The sequence below is a fragment of the Mycteria americana genome, chromosome 1 (assembly GCF_035582795.1).
Source record: "Mycteria americana isolate JAX WOST 10 ecotype Jacksonville Zoo and Gardens chromosome 1, USCA_MyAme_1.0, whole genome shotgun sequence".
Taxonomy (NCBI): domain Eukaryota; kingdom Metazoa; phylum Chordata; class Aves; order Ciconiiformes; family Ciconiidae; genus Mycteria; species Mycteria americana.
Window position 1 is genome coordinate 34,978,061 of NC_134365.1, and position 22,165 is coordinate 35,000,225.

The 22,165-nt window shown below is 37.2% G+C and overlaps 1 protein-coding gene across 4 annotated transcripts in view; it reads right to left on the reverse strand.

The window, feature by feature from the left end:
• Positions 1 to 22,165, reverse strand: part of SCAF11 (SR-related CTD associated factor 11) — a 49,820-nt gene that overhangs the window by 22,737 nt on the left and 4,918 nt on the right. For all 4 annotated transcript variants that reach the window (XM_075494470.1, XM_075494484.1, XM_075494475.1 and 1 more), the window contains exons 2-3: positions 9,910 to 9,988; positions 8,904 to 9,058 (exon numbers count right to left, since the gene is read on the reverse strand). In XM_075494470.1, the coding sequence (XP_075350585.1) occupies positions 8,904 to 9,058; positions 9,910 to 9,970 (216 nt within the window). In that variant the 5' untranslated portion in view covers positions 9,971 to 9,988. The remainder of the gene's footprint in view (positions 1 to 8,903; positions 9,059 to 9,909; positions 9,989 to 22,165) is intronic.

Below are 22,165 nucleotides of genomic sequence, written 5' to 3' on the forward strand. Positions count from 1 at the left end.
ATTATTTAATCCCTGTTAGGTAACTCTGATTTTATACCAATACATGACTGTCCTTTTTATTTCTTATGGTTCTAATGCTTTATTTCTTAATGTTCTTTTCAAAAGAAAGTGTGTTGGGTCATGCTCCCTCCCCCAAAACATAAAACTGGGAAGACCAACATCAAACAGGATAACGCTTTCCCTCATCTTGCCTATCTATTTGACATCGCTTTTTCTGCAGTCAGCAGAGAGAACAGATTCCCACATTTAAGACAACTAAGGTTTTACAAATCACTTTGCAAGAGAATGGAACTGAAGGAGGTTATTTTACTCTACAGTTTGATGGAAATACAGATTTAATTGGTTTTTCCTCAATCACCTAAATGCCCTCTTATTGAGGCTGCACTACATCAGAAAACACGCACACACGGAAAGAGAACAATGTTAATAATGTTATTAACCATGGAATACGGAAGCTTCAACTGAAGTTCCACCCAACTGGATCATGTAAGTGAATCAACTATCAATTAGATATTATTTTTCGCTGCTAGAGAACTGTTTATTCATTTAAATTCCATATATTTGTTTGTGGGGGGTTTGGTGGGTTTTCTTTGTTTGTTTTGGGCTTTTGTCATCATTCCTCTCCTGCCCCCCATTGGCCTTCACAGGCTCAGTTCAGAACTCTTCTGAAACAAGGAAAAACAACCCCACACCCAGCCTCCAGCCCTAATTGATCCACTGAACAAGAACCAGTATATGAATTGTATGCCCTTGAGGCATGCAATTTCAGCCCTTAAGAGAACTATCGGGGTATTACACTTGTTATTTATGCAAGCAAGATGCAGTATTAGAATTGCATAAGCAGCTACGAGAAACTTGCATATGAACTCTGCCCTGAAATTCAGTGGTGAACTTCATTCTTGTCTTTTCACTGGGGCTTTTAATTTTCCAGTTCATTCTGTTCTTTGCTCAATTTCAAAGAGTGCGCAGCTTCTTTTTCACCTACACAGCCCCCAAACCTCGAGCATTCAGGCAGCTTCTGATTTCAATTGAAGTACACAGAACAAAGTTAGACTGATTAAAAAAAAAAACACCACACCAAACAAAACCAAAAAACCCCAGGGGTAGTTTCATGAACAAGTTGTTGAACAAGAACGTAAGTTAAAGCCGTTACCTCTCCTTTTGATGCTCTGGTATTTTATCCTAACTAAAAACTTCCCCCTGTTGAGGGATACCATTGTTCCCTGCAGTGTCATGGCCTTGGTTAAGAAAAGCATATTGGGTAATCAAGCCAGTTCCCTAAGGACTCAGATCATGAAGACAGTTTTTGTCCTGTAGTCAACATAAAGCTATCCCACAGAAACATAGCAGTGTATTGTTCAATTGGGATATTCAATAGTATGCAATGCACTGTAACTGTTGAATCAGCTACAAACTTCAAGGTAAATAGCAGATTGTCAAAGATAGGTAGGAAGAAGTTAATTTTCTTAGTCATTTTCAGTCTCATTTCAGGATTTACCTTAGCTGAAAGTTAAATTTTTCGAACAATACAATCTGTTTCTACATTAAGTTTACACATGAATATTGTAAGTCACAGTAAGTTATGCTTATTCATTGCAATGAAGCATCATAGAATACTGTTACTAGCAGCAATCCAAATGACAAGCGTTTTTGCTCCACTAGAAGAATGTTCACTGTTATATCTTCAGTTCTTCTGGACAAATGTTTAATAATTACATACAGTTATACATAGTAGTGGAAAAAGAAGAAAACATTCTGGAAGAATCAAAAGCTACCGTTAGGTTCAGGTATGTTCAGAAACAGCAGATGCTCTTTCCACTCCTACTCAGTTGCTTTTCATAGCCCTAGCATTATCTGATAGTTTGCAACAAATCTCAAGAGAAATTCTAGTAAAGACAGGACAGTCCCATGTGCACCCCCATGCCCCCCAGTGCAGTACAACTGTTGGGTAGCCCTGAAGAAAGCTAGAGGTTACTTCATCTATGGGACACTTTTGTCTAAACAGGCATCAGCTCTCACCTGTCTGCTAACATATAAGAACAAGCCTTTTAAGTGGAAATGGAAGAAAAAAAAATTTCCCCTGCCCCTTTTCCCAACAGCAAGACTGAATTTGTGCTGCTATAGAAAGGAGTGAGGGTCAAAAATGTTGACTACATTTTTACAAGAAGCAATCATGAGGAGCGGTGACCTTTTACTCATCTCTCATCTTTTTTGAGAAGATGGTTCAGCAACCAAAGAAGGTGTTGAGTCTTCTTTCATTCAAGGCAAGTTAGCAATTCCTCTCTTCTGAGGCTTCTGCTCAGGTAGCATCAAAGTAATAGTGAATGTACACTGTCCTTTTGAGGGAAAAATATTTAAAACAAAAAAGGCACCATTGAGATGGAATGAGTCCAAGCAGCAGCTGTCACTTTTATTATCCACAAGGGAGAAGGGATGTGGGACGCATCACAACCTTAGAAGAACCACAGCTTCATACAGTATCTTCCTTTAACATAGCTGTTTAAAAATCAGAACATGTAGTATTTAATGTAATCAAAATCATTAGAACCTCACAGCTGGTATTTGTGAGTTGCTTTGCTTCAAAAAACAGAGAATAGTAACTCAGCACACTTCAAAATGTCTTTGGTTGTCTTACTCTCCACGCAAAACTACTCATAGTTTTTGTGTTAAAACTGGTAACTCTGCAGTGATTCATTCTTTCACCTATCCTGTGATATCCAGAGAATTCCCTTCATAAAATATGTAAGCATTGACGAAGTCTGCAACCCCTGAAAAAGTATCCATGAGCATGTGTGTGTGTGTGTGTTCCTAAATTTTCCACTCATTTCATAGTATTGTATTTGTTTCTGATGACCCTCTAGAAAAATCTTGCTTTAAGTCCACAGGCATAACTCAATATATTATTCTCAATTTTCCTGTAACTGCTACAGCACCACAAAACTACCATCTCTAAACTCAAGGAGTAGGTGTCTCTTATTTTAACTGCACCGCTTCAAACAGCATTTGAAGAAAGTGAGGTAGACAAAAGGCTGAAGCAGTTACTATATTCCAGCTGGGAATTTTCAGGAAGCTATACAAATAGGTGCAAGCTAACCCCAAAATATATTTGGCTAATAAGAGAACTTTGGCTGATATCCCCATCTCATCAAGTTCAATGTTATGAGGTTTCATAACAAGTAGTAACAAGAGATATGGAATGAAAGTTGCTGCAGTAAATCCCTTCCCCTATAACTTTTTTTTTTTCTTCAACTACTGTATGGAAAAGCTGATCCAAAAAGAAACATGATCCCATGCTTTTTACTGCTTCTTTATTAGAGAACCTGTTAAGCAACACAAATAATACCAGCTTCTCATAACTAAATTCAGGCTTAAAGGTGAGGTTTAGATTGTAGAAGTAATGTCTGTATATTTTACTCCACCTAGTAATAGTACACTAAAAAGCCCATAATTCTGCCTCCAACTTCAGTGAAAAGGGAGACTGTAACACCACATGTAGTGAGAAACACCTCTCCACACTTTGATGAAAAAAAAAGGAGGACGACATCAGGAAATGCACTGTTTTCTAGAAGCATGTAAAAACTCAGGATGACTTTTTTTTCAGTCTACTTTAAAAAAGCAAGTACATTTAAAGTTTTTGTATGCTTTAGGAAAGCACTATTTTTGAGAAGAGATGTTTGGTTTTTTTTTTTTAAAATATCATTCATGGATAGTAAAGATAGAGAGTGCATAAGAACAAAGATTCTAGTCTCAACAGCTAATCAACAGACTACCTAGTTACAATTCTGAACAGCTGTCTTCTCTCTACCTACATCACATGGTTGGCTAGTCCTTAACTTCCAATCCAAAATTGCCATAAAGTGTTGACAAGTTCTACTGGAATGGTGGCTGTCTTTAGGAAAGGATGAAATGATTCATTATTTGTAAGGATCTGTGAATTCTATGATAAGAAAGATACTGTATGTGTTGTTGTACTTCCTTTGACACCATATTATTGGAAGAATTGAAGTAAAGCTCAAACACTCACATAGACTTCTGCACTGCACTTTAACAACATTAACATTCATGTTGCTGCATGAATGTACTTGATAAATCACAGTCACAAAAGGGTTAAGGTTGGAAGGTACCTCTGGAGGTCATCTTGTCCAACCGCCCTGCTTAAGCAGGGAAATATGCCAAGAACAACTGTATACCACAAAGACAAACATGTAATTTGAAAAAAGGTATCTAAAGTCTATATTTTCTGAAAGAATTTGGTTAATAGTTTTCCATGCAGCAGTTCTCAGATGCGTTGTCTACGTATGCATTACCTTGGACACACTTAAACAAGAAGGTTTTTTTATTGTTGTTTTGGTTCTTAGGTTTAGTGTTTCTTTGAACACACTGCATATTTGGTTCGTGAATGTAATCTTAATCCTGCCCACAACGCTCTGTACTGCAGATGACTGTGGAGCTTGCTGCCACAAACTGATTCCTTCTTATAGCCTTTAGGACAAAAGAAATCCCGATCAGAAAGAATACACGTTAAGAATTCCAGTTACCATACAGGTAACTCTCTTTACCCTCAGAAGAATATACACGTGCAGTATACTCTACATAATCAATGAGCCACACCTTATACTAGCACAAAGGAAATGACTATTCTAAGAACGGAACATGTGCTAGAAACATAATGCAAGACAGCTCTTTGTGACAACTGCTTAGTTTTATTAAGTCGACAACTGCTTAGTTTTATTAAGTCAACCACTGATACTGCACAGGGCCTACCTGAATACGCCCCAATGCTTTGGAGAATTTACAGCTGAACATACTCCACTTTCAAATCCTCCAGATGAGGAAAAATGAAGGAGGGAAACCAGGTGCAGAGACAGAGCAATGTAAGCTTAGTCGGGGAGGGTCACCAAAAATCAGTGTTTCTTACACAATCATTGTGATAATGCAGACAACACACTGAATCTTTTCTTTAGCACTCTTCTCTCATGACAGTTCATGAGAGGAATTAATGGAAGAGCAAGGATAGAAATCTCCAGTGTATTTATCAGCACTCTGAAGAACAGAAGGGAAGTGAAAAAGACCACAGTAAAGCAGAGGAAGTATCTCCTCTAATTTAAGATTGTTTTCTTTGAATAGAATACAAAAAAGTAGAGCTTTCCTCCAACGCATGCAGGCAAGATACTATTGCTGCTAAAGCAGTTGTCTTAGCTGAAGTGGTTTTGGCTACTTCACGTAACTGATTGCCATAGATACCTAGTTAACCTCCCTTCACATTAGCTTTACTTAAATGCTTTCAGAACTGATTATTATAAACTCGAACATACGTGCATACCAACTGAAATACAAAATACAAGTGTACCAGAAAAACAATGTTAAAAAATTTAGTTTTGACCCAACTAGTTTTAATCTACTAGCAGTATTACAGACAAGAGAAACATATAATGTAATTACTTCCCTTGGTGTAAACACAACAGTACTGATGGTGTTTGAAGACTCTAGATAGGGGGGTTTTGTGAGTTTTGGTTTTGGTCCCTTCCCCCTCCGTTTTTTCCCTACACACAGAGCAATAGCCCAAGCTCCCTCTTTGTTATGTGGGCCAAATAATGTTATCATGTACATGTTCTTCATACTGAAAGCCACCCTTCACTTGCACTATCCTTCAGCACTCCCGTTGAAGGGTGTGTCCAATAACCTCAGCTCCAAATTTAGTGCCTTTTACTTTTTATGATTTTCTAACACAGCCTCCCTGAAATACAAAGTCTCAAGCCTGAAAGGCTCGATCAGTAAATTACACAATGTCAGTTTACAGAAGCAGCTGACAGGTAGCACAGGATGAATGACATTTATGTTAATCTTTGCATGCCTACTGAAAACAGTCCCCAACAGTCTGTCTGCCCAGTGCTGCCCAGCAATTCTTGGGAGAGCACTGGTTAGCATGGCCAAAGGCACACAAGGTGACAGTCTAAAAGTACAGGAGAGTTTAACAGTGTAGGCAACTGAATTTAGTGCACAGCGATACTCTCAGATGCCACAATTAACTACAGTAAACATAGCCAAAGAGAGTAGAACAATTTAAGGGACATTTAAAAAAAGCTAATCAGAACACTAGGTTCTTAGTGGGGATTCTGATCTCCCCCTCATTTTTCTTTTAGGAGTTGGACACCTTTCCTCAAAGGGAGAGAAAATACAGCGCTGACTCAACTGTAATGCTACTTAATTCTGAAGCTAAATGCTCAGATTTAGACATCAGGATCCAATATATTAGAAGTTCTGTGGCAAATTTCCTATCCCTTTTTAGCCCTTCATGGAATGAACCAGAAGATATTCACTTAAAAGCAATTTTTAGATATTGCTTTTAAGTGCACATATCTATATTATCTCTCTCTCTCTCTCTTCTTAAAAAGCAAGATCTTCGAAGTGTTATGGCTGCTGCTTGCAGACAGAAAACCTGCTGGTACAGGATGCTTAACTGCAGTTGCAATGTTGAAAATCTCCCATAGACAGAAGAGGGAGCAGAATGGTAAACAAACTCTTACCGTCTGCCTAAACTACCCTGGTTTTAATTAGAATCTACACAGTTTTATATAAAAGCCATAAACTCTCAGAAGAACAATGATTATGTACAATTTGAAAACAACAGTTTAAAGAAGTAGTTGCTCCTGTTATATTTTGAAGTCCAGATGCAACACAGAAAGATAGAGGAAATATCCAACTTGAACACAGACTGCTGGCAAAGCCTTTAAGTGTATGGAGCATAACTGTAGATACACAAAAGAGCACTTCAAGTAATGTGAACATCAGGTGTTTGGGTTGTGGTTTGGGTTTTTTTGGGTGTTTTTGGGTTGGTTTTTTTTTTTTTTTTTTTTAAGATTTCACTCAACCTTATTCTCAATTTTGTTATTCTCCAGTGCTTAAACAGGAAAACAGTGTTTTTAAAACCAATTTATTTATACCCAATAAAACTATGTAATCTTTAAACAGAATCCGGTGGCATATTTTTTGAAGAGCAGGTAATTTTTATATCTTCATTATTCAGAGTGACTTAAATCTGACTACTTGTCAATTATTCAGTTTTCATTACTTATGATCAACCAAGAACTAGCACAGAAAGCTAAACCTTATGCAACACTTCTGAAAAAAGAACAAAAACATTTACTTACTAAATATTAATAGAGGACTCAAAAACCACATGGCATCAGCATGCTTCACATGGCCATGTGCTTATAATACATTTCTATCATTCCAAGCTATAAAACCTCATCTGCTTCTCACAGCTGAAGCCTCTGAACATCTGTCAGCCAGTTTTCAACACTTTTTTTTCCCTTTACTTTTATTTAAAACTACTAGATTAGGCAACAGAGTTTCATGAACTCAACAGGTCCAACTGTCAAGTATCCTCAGAAAAGGAAGGCTGGCTGGTTCTACCCATCAGACATAACTAACGGAAAGAAGCAGTAGAAGCCTTACATAGCTTTAAAGATGACCCCCCACCATTTTTATGGCAACACATCTACTTCACCTGTAAACTCTTAAAAGCAGAAGTTGCTTTTATTCTATTGGGATAGTACTTCGTGCCAAAAAAAAAAAAATTGACACGACAAGAAAAATGTCGTATCATTCATTTGCCTCTTTAAAACAAGAAAATTTCCCTTCCTCATTGGGCTTGAAAGCATGTTAGACAATTTGAACAAACTCAAATCCAGCAGCAAGCCCTCCATCTACTGTACTGCTTCTCTGTGCATGTCACTATTTATTGCCTTTCAGCTGCCATTACAACAACCAGCTAAGGAAATCAGGATAAAATTGTGGATGAGAATTTCCTGTTCTCTTATAAATAAAAGCACTGCAATTAATCATTTGCAGAACAGAAAATCTGGCAACAGGAGACTTAGTTTATTATCTGGTTTGTGAATCTAAAGCAAGTTTCATCTAATAACCTTTTTTTAATACTCTGAAGTTCATACAAAATCTTCAGAAATAAGTGATTTATGTTAGTCTGCCTTCAGTAATAAATAACACAAAAATTGAAGTTTAAAATATAGTCAGTAAAAATAATACATAAATAAGTATATTGTATATATACATACATACAAATGATACCAACCTTCTAAAGTATATATTGAAACCAAAATTGTCATTTACTTCAAAGTTATTGCAAAGAAACCAAGTAGTGGTCTCTACCACAATGAGCAACCAATTCAAGTGCACAGAAGCAGGACAAAAAGCAGCATCTCATTTGAGCACACACCCCCCCCAATACAGTATAAAGCAATTCTAATTTGGTGTTTTATATTGACAATTGAAAAAGTTACAGGAAAGGTAAAGATACCAAAGACTTAATGCAATGATTACAGGACATATGTGAGGAAAAAGGGACTAAATAGAACAAGATCACCAAGAATTTGTTCAACAAGTAATTTTTCTTTTAAGATTCCAGATCTATCTGCAAATAATAGCCATAATTAAAATGAAAAATTTTCATTCAGAATACCACTAAACCTTTTAGCTGAATTCTCTTTAGAGTTAGAAAACTAAGGTTTTATCAGACTCATTTTGTAGACTAACATGAAAACATATTGGTCCCAGCCCTAAGAGTTGACAGTATGACAAACAGCACAAGGGATAACAAAATAAGATTAAGCTAATGACACTGAAATATTACAACATGGACATAACACTGTGTGATCTTCCAAACAGCCAACACCATCTTTTTTATTGATCCCCAACCTCTAGTAACCATAAGGAAGTCAGGATGTCTAGTGAAAGAAAACACAAAGTACTTTATAAACTGGTCACTTCTGTGCAAAGTCAGAATGCATAACTTATTTTCTTAAAAATAAAAAAAATCTGTAGGTATTAGATGCAATAGATTTTACTGAAAAATAAACACACACCTTGGTTCTCAGTCTTACCTCAGCCCATTTAAGAATACAAGTCATGCAGAAGGTATGACTGCAGTTCTCAGGAAAACCAATCTCTTGTTCTAGAAGGCAGTTCAGACAGATGGGGCATGTGTCACCGCCATATAATAAAGTAGAACAGGAACAGCTTTCTTCATTTTCTTCACCTGGCATTAACAACATTGACACTTAGAATTTTTGACAGTTTTTGAAACAAAATCCTTCTAGATTTGAGTAATAAGGCAATAAGTTACAATTTTCTATAGTTAAAAGAAAATTAATCAAGTTTTCAGGTCTAACGCACTCAAGACACTGGCCAAAGGAGTAGTTAAAAGAATGTATTTTGGGTGAAAAATACTATGCAACGTATTTCATTGACTACTGTACCAATATTTGCCATTGAAACAAAGGAAAGTTAGCTCTAGCGCTATTTAAATAAGGAAAGCATCACACAGTGTTTCCTATTGGCCATGTAGTCATTTAGACGTTGCTCTCCTGAGTGCTTTCTCGTCGGCTGTTTGCACTCTCTCTCCATGAAATAAATTAGACCAGCATATTCTATATTCATTATCTTATATACACATGGTCTACCTTTATTTTAGTTTTACAGTCTTAGAACTGTTTTAATCCGAACATCCTCAAATATTTACCTAATCATGTACATTGAAGAAAAAATGCTCCCAATTTTGTTAAAGTTAGAAATTGTTTTCAGAATATAAAAATGCAAGAACTTTTCTTCAAGGAATTTTACTCTAAATTAATTATTTTTCTGAATAACAATTGCTATCTTCATTTTTGTTCTGCTGCTAGACGTCAACAAGTAAAAAACAGAAGAGACAGGAAAGGATTTGGGGACCCCATAAGCCAAAGAAAAATATTATGCTCAGATAGTGGTTATGTTTACACAACTTCTTTCAAAACAAGCAGCATACTAATTGAGAGAGCAAATGTAAAATCTGACCTTCACAGCTTGAACCCAAATAATATACTTGAATATTTTCACACACACAGACTTTACCTTCCATGCCTTCATGCTTCTGACCCTCAGTATCTTGAATACATTGCTTTCTGTTCTTCATCTTCTTACAAAATGTAGTCTGGAAAACACAGAAACAGTTTACACAGTTCATTTAGATTGCAACTTGAAAATCAAAATTACCACAATGAATTAATGACTGCTCTCCAGTGCTCTCCATTTCATTATACCTTTGTAGAGTAGAAACAAATGACCTTGAGAGTTAGATACAGATCTTTTACAATCTGTGTGCAATTTATGAGCATCATTAATGCTGTCTAGCAACTGATATTTCCAACTTGAAAATTGCTTTTGTTCAACAAATGCAAAGTTTTGCAGTGTTTCAAGACCACCAACGGTGCTTTTATTTTTAAAAGTTAAATGTATTGCTAAGTTTCTATGCAAACCACCCCACATAACACTGCAGTAACTAACGACTGCAAATTGCCTTTCACAAATGGTTGAAGCAACAAAATTAAACACAAGCACCAGAAGAGTTAGTTGCTTTCCACACCTAGCATTGCTGTAGTAGTGGCAAGTGAGAAAAATGAAAGCAGCTTACATTTGCTTGCTTCTTGCTTTTTTCATACAATTAGAACTACTGGCACTCAAAAAAATGCAGGGAAAGTTATATCATCAAACAAGAGACAGGTCACAAGCACAGGTGCAGTGGAGTATCATGAATGGGGAGGATGCACCTTTTAACCGTTCTCCAAAGGAGCAGTATGAAATAAGAATAACATGGATAGAGAATATCCTTGTGATCCACATCATATAGGTTGAAAGAATTTGATCTTGCATAAGAAACAGCAAGTGTATGTTCTTTGGAGGCTTACCTACTACATGCAGAATGAAACACACTTAAAAAAAAAAAAAAAAAAAAAAAAAACAAAAACCAAAACCTACACCAAGGACTGAATCTCTTGCATTTCAAACTCCTGTAGCCACAGCAGAGTTGGTATAAGCACCTAAAGCTCCAACCCAACAGCCCTAGAGGGACCAGCAGTTTTCTTCAGAAAATTATTATTATTAAATATTTAAATAATAATATTGAATAATTAAAATTATTCTTTAAAAGCAAAAACTAAAACTTCACAAAAGATTGAAGAAATCAGAAATTACCAAGATTTGCTACTGAAGCATTCAAACCTGAAGCAAACAGACCAAGGTTTCAAACCACTTATTCTTAACGCCTTTGCTAGAAAAAGCAGCATGACAGAGCCAAGAACGCCACCATCACACTCCTCAACTAAACTTCCTTCTATTTCACTTACAGACTACACTGGTTTCCCTTTACCACCTGGATATCCAGGAGGGGGAAGAGACAGAATTTGCCTTCCAAAACTTATTTTCTGAGCAAGTGTTTATTGCTTGATCTTGGCAGCAGGAAGTGTTTTAATGATCATTTCTTTTTACTGAGAAAAAAACACCACTCCCTCAGATACCCATCACATAACACACACTTCTTGCTTTCTTAGGCAATTCAAGAAAGCAGGACTCTGATTTGTGAGTCTCGAAGACAGTTCATTAAAGAAATGGTCAAAACTGTGAAACTAATTAGAAATCTGTAACTGGAACGCTAAATGGCTTCAACATTCCCATTAGAAACTACCTTTTAATCCCCCCAAAGGAACATGTTAAGTCAACTGAGGGTGGGGGAAAGGGAAGGGAAAAGGAAACAAAAACCTAGCTATACGGGAATTTTCCCCCTACACTGCTATCCTATTTTGATACAAAAATGACTTAAAAAGATATCATTAGGATAAATGCCATCAACTGTAGAGCAGTTACTAGCACTAATATTAATACAGACTGTGCTGCAGTGAATGCCTTAAGTTGTATACAATTTCTGTTAGTAGAACAACCACTGACCAGACCACCACCTATTATCCTTTGCAAGCTACACAAGATGAAATCCAGCAACAGCCAAACTGCTACTTTAAAATTTAATGCCTTAAACAAGCAAAATCTGCATCAAATTAGGACAGGTAAGACCACCAAAACCATATTTGAACTTAAAATACAAGATCAAGGTCTGTTGTTTTCACGCTAATTTGCAAGAGAACTTTTAAGTGGTTTTGGTCCCAAAAAGTTTAAATCATGTGCCAGTGTGTGGTATACATGCTTTTATATATAAAACATAAGAATATTTCTTCTGTTCTATGTCTTAACAAAACCTCAGCAATGCTTTACAGAAGCGGAAAAATCCATAAGCTGTGTTCAAACATCTCCCAACCCTAAAAGTCCCAGGACACATCACAGCTGAGACCATTTAAAGACAAGATCAAGAATTCTGCACTCTGCATCCGTCCACAGAAAAGGTTTTAAACAGACACAATCTAGATACCAAATTGTAACTTAAGCAGTAGCTGTAGAGTTCATGCTTATTATAAGAGGTCTTGAGTTCACTAAGGCAGATTGCAGAAATAGAACCCACAGAAGCTCTATAGATTTGTTTTTCCCCAGAAAAAGTAACCTTTTCTCCACTGTACTCTTTCTAGACACAAAAACATCCCAGAAATTCTTGCACAGTTACAATAATTAGAAAAACAGAGATCCTAAAATTTTGACAGAATATCAGTGAATCCAAGATGTGCAGCAACTGAAAACATTTATGTGGTGTTACATCATTCTTCTCACAAAGCTATTTAAACAGATATTTAAACAGATCCTGAGTGCCACTAATGCATTTCACAGGTCACTTTGCACAGCACACCTTTTTGCCAGTTTCACAATGCATTTCGCACAACACGGCAGAGGAATTCAATACTACTGAAATATAAGTATTTATTTATAAAGTAAAATACCATCAAAATTTGCATACTGTTTAACAAATTAACTTTGGAAATACTATTTTCTGCACTACTTTAAAACAGGCATCACAGGTATTGGAATAGCGGAAGAGTTAACACTAAAGACTGCCATTAAATTTATAAAATTAAAAACAGAGTTAGGAAAAGAGAACACAGTGGTTTAGGAGGAGCAGACAGCACAGAAAAAAGAACTTTTATTTGTCCCAAAATGTGACATATTCCTTTATTTTCTTTTAAACTTCAAGAAGATTTGGAAGTATTTCTCAGACTTTTGTCATTCCAGCTGCATACCATACAAGAAATCTGTAGTCTTGGGGGGGGGAGGGAACGGGGGGACAGGACACAGACATGACGACAGTGAAAGCATCAAGATAAATTTTTTTTGTCATTATCCCAGTTACCAAACTGTATGAAATCACATGAAGATCATATGTCCATATCCATGGCTAATCATGTCCAATCAGGCCAATACGTATTTGAAGAACGCCAATATCCAAAGAGTGCTTCTACCAGATTCCACTGACTCATGACCAACACATTTTAGTTATGATCATTCAGTTGTTGATGTGAAATATTAGAAAATACCCCAAGACCCACACATGCAAGGCACTTGACAAGACAGCAACAAGCACTATACTATGTTAGTGCTAACAAAATCACCCCCCCAACCCTATAGATAAAATACGTTCTAAGAATGCCTAAAGACAGCATAGCATTACAGCCAAGATGCACTTTTCTGGTGCTTGTAAGTTTTCAATGGAATTACTTTGTAAGAGAAATACTTTATTTAATTTCATATTTGAGATAAAGGCAAGAATACTCTAGTATATTAAACTGAAAACAGTGAACAAGGACATTATCACAAGTATACACCACAACCCCTTCCCCCCATTATTTTTACAGGAGTTAAACATTTAAGTTTCTAGGTTATTCTTCAAAGGAAATTCCTGTTCTTGTCTTCATAGAAGGCAGATACCAAAGACATTTGCCAACAAAAGTGTTTAAACAGAGTTAACTGTAGAATGTGGGAATAGATTTGTCACTGTCTGTCTGAGGAACACAGCTTCATGATGTACTTAAACAACTCCATAAAGCATACTGATATAAGTGCCATTTACACACTAAACAATATTCTATATCTCAAAAATATGTGTGATTTACTTCTTATATTAACACAAACTACTTCATACAATTCATAACCTAAAAATACAGATGTATTTCAACACTAATTCACTGTGCATGCAGAAAGAAAGACTTCATCTGTTCAAAGTCATGCAACTGAATTTCTTAGTGAACTAAAATCTATTACATTAAAATCTTAAAATTAAATAGGCATGGAAAAATAATCAGATGAAAATTTATAGTAGCCTAATTATAAGTGACACATGAAATTAGCATGTGCCTCCTTTTTGACTAGCTACAAGACAAAGTCTTTACAAGCATTCTTTATGCCCTATAAATAAAATGCAACAGCTAAATACACTCTTCCTTTAATGCAGTAACGATCTAGAGACCTATCTGAACAGGAGTACACTTGTTCAATTGGAAAGGGAGATGGAAATCAAGAATACATGCAGCAAGATCTCCAGAAAGCAAGTGCAAAATTATGTCCAAGACTGGCTTATTCTTGTTCCCTTAACGGGCTTAACTTGGGAAACATTTGTAATTAACCTTTCAACTTCTTAGATACAGGTTGCATCAATACTCATAGTAGCAACTTATTTGACTGTTCTGTTTCCATTAACAATATTTCCTCTTCTTTTAAAAAGGATTTGTGGCACTCTTAGTTGTGGTTTGATTTCTTTACTAACTCAAGAAACGATCAGTTTCAAATATGAAACAACAGTCAGCCATACCTTCAGTGTACGGTTTATTTGCTTAATAAAACAGTAACACCCTTTACTCCCATCAAAATTTTGGGCAGCAATAAATAGGACTATTTTTCCCTATGCATTTTGATGATCTTTAAGAAACCTCGGAAGGAGGTTTAAGATTCTCCCTCAGCAAGCATGTTTTTAAGGAAAACAGATCTCAATACTTAGCCACATTTACAGAGGTTTTTGGTTTTTTTTTTAGTAATTAATGGCAGAACACAGAGGGTCCGCTGGAGTTCCCCATATAGGCTCCCCATAATCTCTGGACCATTATTGGGCAAACATCCAGCTGCTGATGAAAATTTTGAAAACTTTTGCCAGAAGTCTTGCGCCATCTTGGAGATGGGCTGAGGAAACACTTAGTATTTCCAAGGGCAGCTGAACATTTGAAAAGCTCTTTACCAACTTGTATCAAGTCTAATGCAACACATACTCCAAGAAAAGGAAAAAAAACAAAAGACACTATTGGGAATTTGCAAAAGTACATCAAGAACCTTCACAGTTCTTTTTATTTGGAGAAACTTTTTAATTTGCCTGAAGAGCCTGGAAGGTAGACTTGTTTCAAGTGACAATTCAGTAATGTTGTTTGCCCTCCAATAAATGAGGGCTAAACTGAGGATCTGGAAGCACTTATGCTGCATTTGCTCCTTTGTCTAGTAAAATCTCATGGCCCAGAACATTAGTGAGAATAGAACCAAGAGGCACACTCAAAAGAGGGCCTTTGAAGAGGATCTTTGCTCTTTGTATGCTCAGATTGCACCTTGTCTGCATTCCCAAATGCAATGCCATAGAACCAACAAAGATGAACAGAAAGAAAGAGACCAGTGCTATGCTTTGGGGAATAGAAAGAGAAACCTTTTTCTATAGGTGGTTTAAGCCTATTCATGTAGATCCAGTGTCTTGGAAAGAATCAGTGCTATTCAGGCAAGGAGACACTGCTGATTTAAAGACTCTTTCCAGACCCTCTAAGGATGCAATTACCCAAGAGAGCTAATCTAATCTAACAGCTTTCTGCCACCAAAAGCAGCAGCTCTGTTTCTCACTGCTAGAGATGGTGAGCAGACTCAGCTAAGAGCCACTAGCAATGGGGAACAGACTCAGCTAAGAGCCACACATGTGCCAAAGAAATTGCAAGTGACAGAATGGGGGAGGGAAGACATAAAACAGGATTGCCCCTTTTGGCAGTGGCACGGTGCTACAATAACTAAGACTTTCTTGTCAAACTGCCCCCCTTCAAAAACATAGTAGTACCTAGATTACCCCAAGCCTGTGAAAATGCAAGGTAAAGTCACAGGAGAAAACTGTCAAAGCCAAATGGCTAGAATTATACCATCTTAAAAAGTACACTGCCTTCCACCAACCTTCCCCTTCCCTACACAAAAGAAAAAAAACCCAGAACAACACAGTGGATATCCTCCTCAGGATTTCTTTTTCCACAGTCTAGCAGCAAGACACTGACAAGCATGTTTACATTGCAGATGCTGGGGCTACAGCTATGTCCCTGCTAGATTCAGCACTTTCATTTTTGTGGCCACCTCGACAATAACAGACTGAATAGCAGCTACGGCACTCAACACTTGTGTCCAGTCAGCATTCACAGAAGTATACAGGACAACATCGTAACTGCCTCCTAAGCAAGGAAAGCACACAGAACTCAATGGAAATGTGCAATTACAGCTTGAGGAACTGCTATAGTGGCTCAGCAATTATCATCTAGTAACCTGTCTGACCATCCAAAGAGCCAAGAGTTTCAAGGAAGATATAGAACCTTACAGCGGACACACACAGAAGGTAATCTCCTTCCTGTATAAAGGTTATAATCATAAACTGGCTTAAAACCTGCCATACAGACTTTTTCATGTTAAGTCAAGGGAGTAGGCAGTATTCCTCACTGAAGTTTAACAGAAGAGCACCTGCAAGACATAGGCAAAACATCAGGGCAATAAGATAGATGTCATTTTATAAGACCTCACATATTTGAGAATATTCTATAAACTGTGGGGGACACACTGTGTCTTTTACAGAATGTTACATGTTGAAGTGCTGCTACAAATCAGATTGAACTCTAGTCTCTAGCATTTAAAACACTTCAGTGTACTGGATGGTAAAAGAAGGTAGCCAATCAGTGTCAGCAGTACCATTTCACATACCCGTGCCTTGACAAGTCACGCTGATCCACAAGTTTCTTTAGTATTCTACAACTACTAACAGTAACTGAAGAATACTTTATTTATCATATGTTATTCATTTGTGTAAGGGTGAATAACCGTGTTCTAGCTCTACTTAGAAAAGTCACTATCCAAAAAGCTTCAATACAACACAGAACTAAACCAGACAGACTACCAACTTGAAAAAAAGGGCAACATACTTGTATCACAAAATTTGTGCTTTGCTGCTAATACCTCTAACAACAGCATGGTGCTGATTTAATGCTCTTAAGTAAGAGTTATTATCAAAGGCAAAAGAAACCCCAAACCCAACAGATTTACAGGTATGAGGGACTGAAGATAGTAACAAAGTTAGTATCACCAACAAGTATCTATTAAGGAACTTCCCATCTCTCTCTGTACTGGGAAACTCGCACATGGGACAAGCAACCCTTCACCTCAGAATCCCAGTCATGCAGCTGCCCCCCAATCTACCAGCCTTCACGTTCCTTTCCTTCCCAAAGTAATCATTCTCATTGTTTTTTAACCTAGTAATAAAGAAAAATAAGGATACAGGTTACAGAAGAACCATTAGCACTGGAAAACAAGCAGTAACAAAATTACTTTTATTTCAAGCTCAGAATGACTGAGCTTGAAATGACTGAATGACTCAAAAGTCTTGTGCTAAAATTCAACTGATAATAAAGCTGTCACTGTCTTCAGAAAAATTCCAAATCCTATCCCAAGAAACCATCCAAAAGAGTGAGCCATTTTATCAGTCTTAAGTAGTAGATAACTTAAGACAACACAAGCCACCAAGGTTTGTGAAACACTTATATCGCACACACACCCCTCCACCCCCAAAGATGACACACATGCAAGGGCTGATTTGCTTATCAGAATCATGAGCATTCCCATAACTACTGGGACAATCCACGTAAAGACTGATACTTCCACAAGCCAGAAAAGGTATGATGTTTGACCAAAACAGTTAAAGCATCAAAGGGATGTTAATTCTCTTTGTCAAAAACACACTGAAGAAAGTTTCCCTGTATAGATCAGTTCTCACCATGCTATCACACAAGGCTGAGCCCCATTTTCTGAAGAAGCTCACAAAGAGGTGAAGGAAAGCCGATTACAAGCTTGCACAGCAGTTAGCAGCTTTTAGACACGACAAATCTGAGTTTGCTACTGAACTACAGTTACCTTACTGGCACTGATGGGTAATTATCTACAGAAGGCAAATTTCATTTCTCATCTTTCTGCACTGTCAACCATAAAACACTTTGTTCCACTAGGATGGGTGGCAGAAGTTTAGGATGTCTCCTGAACTCATATTAAGGGCTCATATCCAGTAAGCAGCAATAAGAAACTGTACTTCAGTAGATTCCCTCCAGAAGTCAATCTAAATCAATTATCCCTCCAGCATTTTCAGTATCTGCCAGCAGCTGTGAGGTTAACTCATCAGACCACATGAAATTACATACCAAAGTATAGCAAAATGACAGCTCTATACCATCAGGATGTTCAGGGTGACCACTGACAACCAAGATGGTCCAATGCTTAGGCAAATTCAGTTTGCAGACCAAGGGCTAGATGAAGCTAAACTTGCCACTTAGCAAGGGGCTGGGGGGGGGGGGGGGGGAAGTGTGCACTTTGGGGAGCTAGTTGTCACAGTGCAGTCTGATTTGATTCGAAGTATATATTCACAGCTGATCAATCTAACCTGTAATTTAAAGCTATGCTTGTGTCCCTACTGGCTGTTTAGTGACATTTCTCAAGTCTGAGAAAACCCCTTTGCACTCTGCCAGAGGACAAACTAGGTTACTCAAGCCTCTGTCAGCTCTTGACAATGCAAAAGCAGTGAGGACAAAGCCACATGGTTTCCCTACGCACTGAACTAAGGCAATTTTGCAGGGTAGCTCCTCAGTAAGGCTGCCACTCATAACACTGCTTTCCAAAGACATTCTGAATTACACAAGATAATCCCAGACCTAATCTTTACAGAAGTCCACAGCTGAGTCCACGACAGCCATAAGAAGGAATGCTCATTGGAGCCATGATTAACTCCCCCAGGAAAAAACAGCTTCATTTATACAGAAGACAGGATGAATAGAACCTTCTAAAGACTGATACAAGATGATGAAATGTATATTCACAGAAATTAAAAGACCACCCTATTTTGCTTTCCAAAACAGTATTTTCAATAGAAGGCAATACGCACTGTGCTGCTGTTTCACATGTGCATGTGTACAAAAAGACTCCCAACAGAAGAAGCACTATACCACAACCACCCCCGTAGGGAGAACATGCATGTATACCAGGGGCTAAGTCATGTTGTTTCATATACTGCTGATAAAACACTGAAGTACTGTAGTGATTAACATAATACAAACAAATATGAAAGAGAAAATAGTGTACATAACATTCACAAAATGTACAATTCAGCACTTAAGCGTTTCTTCTAAGCAGTCTGTGACTAAACTGGGTGAAATTGAGATTTACAAATAACAGGAACTAATTAGGGATTAGATACTATTGTCATGGTGCACATGGTTCAAGCAACTAAATCAAATCAGCATAAACTCATGACCTTGCCTTCCGCTGCTGAGGGTCCTTAGTCACATGCACACTTTTGCAGCTGGAAGGGATAGCATTACACACCAAAGTCAGCAAAAATGGCTCAGCCATTTCCAAGAACAGTTAAAAAAAAAAAAAAAAGTACTTTTTTCTAGCCACCTGGAAACACCAGTATTTTCATGCTTTCCACCAAAGAGCAGATTTTTGGCAGTGCATCACTGAGATCAAGAACATGTTTTCCACACAAGCAACCCTTCCAAATCTAGCCATGTCATAGATCTGGGAAAAAAATGTTTGCATTTCCTGAAGAAATCTTTGGTAGTCACTGCATTTAATTTTTTCCCATAAACTGGGTCTGTGCTTAGCATACACTAATAATTTGAAGTTCCTGTCCCATTGCTACACTGCACGTGCAACATTCCCACAAGATGAATGAGTGTACTTCAGCCAGTGCTATGGCAACACAGCAGGACTTGTTGCAACCATTTCTCTGATGCTAAAGAAACTAGGAAGACCATCTTTATTTTTCTTAATACCACCCTAAACATGCCCAAATAGCTGGACTTAAACACCAGGGATGCAGGAGCTGAACCAAAAGACCTTGCAAAGACAGAAGTGGAAAAGCTAAGACCTTTTAACAGTGAAAGGAAAAATGATGGTCAAAACTGATGGAGTAAGACTGAACTCAAATGAAAAGCTCAGGGGCAGTAGCAATGACAAGCACATTTAAGATGCAAAAAATTAATGGGGCAACAAAACCAGAGTGGTAGGTGATTAGAAAAGTATATTGAGCCAAAGAAGAAAGGGCTGAATCCACCAAAGGAAGAAACAGCATGCAATTGTCCAATTACAGACTACCATTATTTTTTCTTTCACTTACATCATGGTAGTCTTATTTCTCAGCTTCTGAATACTGAACCCTTGCAAACTGAAGGGCATCCCTCTAACAAAATTTATATAATGTATAGGCTCCCCTATAATTTTATGGATTTACTTAAATGGAAAAAATACACTACAGAAGATCACATAGAACCATACACACACACTTGATAAAAATATACTGAATTTGAGTCCTCTATTAAAAGCATGCTGTTCTTTCATTTTAAGCATCAAATCCACAGTTTAGTGATATGAGATGCTCTTTTGGTATTAAAAAAATGTGTTTCCATAAAGAGTAATTTCAGCTTACATGTAAAATATACAGACATTGATTCAAAAAACAAACAAAAGAAAGAAAATAACATAGCCATTTAAAAGTACATTTTACCTCTCTGAGGCATACTCTCAAAAAAAGAACTACATGAAAGCTATGGTGTCAAAAACACAGTCCTCAAGCTCCTTTTGACTTTGAATAACTGTTTTATAAGCTCCAAAGACCTACACTAACCTCTTACAAATCTCAGACAAAAAGAAATGCTGTATTTTTGCAAAGTGGTGGAAAAATAAAGAGTCTGCAAAGGATTTATGACAACTGAAATAATTTTAAGTGTAATTGTATTTTGCACAAAATCTCCTACAATATTTGTAGAATACCAATGCATTAGATGTAATTTCAGAAGTAGTAGATAGATGGGGAGTAAGCAGTTTCAATTATTGTTGATCCTGCTTTCACAGCCCTTACTCAGGGATAACTTTCAAGATAGCTAAATAAAGCTAGAAAAACATGGCCAGGAATGGAAGACAGGTACACAACAGAAGGTTTCCTCAGCGCCAACAGCAACACACAAAAGGTAACAGAAACTATTAACCATGTAACAGGGAAAATCCAGATCTGAGCTTGAAAATACAACCTGAATTCCATCACTTTTCCATTAAACTTGTGAAGAGAGTCTACCAATAGAAAAACATGCTACTCAGCATTTTGGGTTACTTGAACCATATAGAGGGCATCAAGAAATCACCTATAACAAAACAATACTTTACTGTGAATTCTTAAGTAAACAACCTAGTTTTTGTTATAATTGATTATTCTATGTCATTGCAAAGCTTCAACAAGAACTTAAGCTTCCCACATCAACAACACTAGAAGCAACCCCATTCCCATTCAAAGCTTCTTGCCAGAATAACAGCCACAAAATAACTCCTGGTACCAACTGACTTACCCAAGAGTTGTATAAGGTGCCTTTCTTGCTTGGGCTGATGAAACTACACCTTAAAAATCACAATTGCATAGGTTAGGAGAGAAGAATATACTCAACTGTTACAGGTATATTTATTTGGTAATATCTCAAACAAAACTCCAATGAGCTCAAGGTATTCCTAACAGACTCCTTTTCTCCAACTGTTTCACAGGACTTCCGATTACTTTCCATTACACCTATCTATCCACAGGGGTCACTACCTTTTACATCACAAGTAACAAACTAAGAATGTTCTAAAAAAAAAAAAAGAGGAGGAAAAAAAAACTGCATACAAGAAATGCTTATTCAGTGGCTGTATAGAAAGCAGAGAAGAATTTCACCGTCCCTTCTGTGTCCGGAATTGCTGAAGTTATTTGCTCTGGATAGCAAGCAGTCCAACTAACACCACTCATCTACCTTCAGATTCTACCTTAAAACTCAAGTTTTGAGTATCAGTACAGCTCAGCTTCATGTAAGGGTCTCCATCTCTCCTGTGGCATGCCAAGAAAGGTAGAAGTCTTCACTGCTGCAGTTTTGGCCTGTGTTGCTATCTGAAGGTATGGACATACATGAGGACCAGCCACCAATCCCATGGAATTTCTCATTCCTTATTACTGCTGGCAGTCTAACAAAAGCCAGGTAGTAAGTAGAGAGGCAACGAGTGTTAACTCACTCGACGTTTCCAAGCAATTTCATACTAGCTTGGAAAAGTTCCAAACACCATT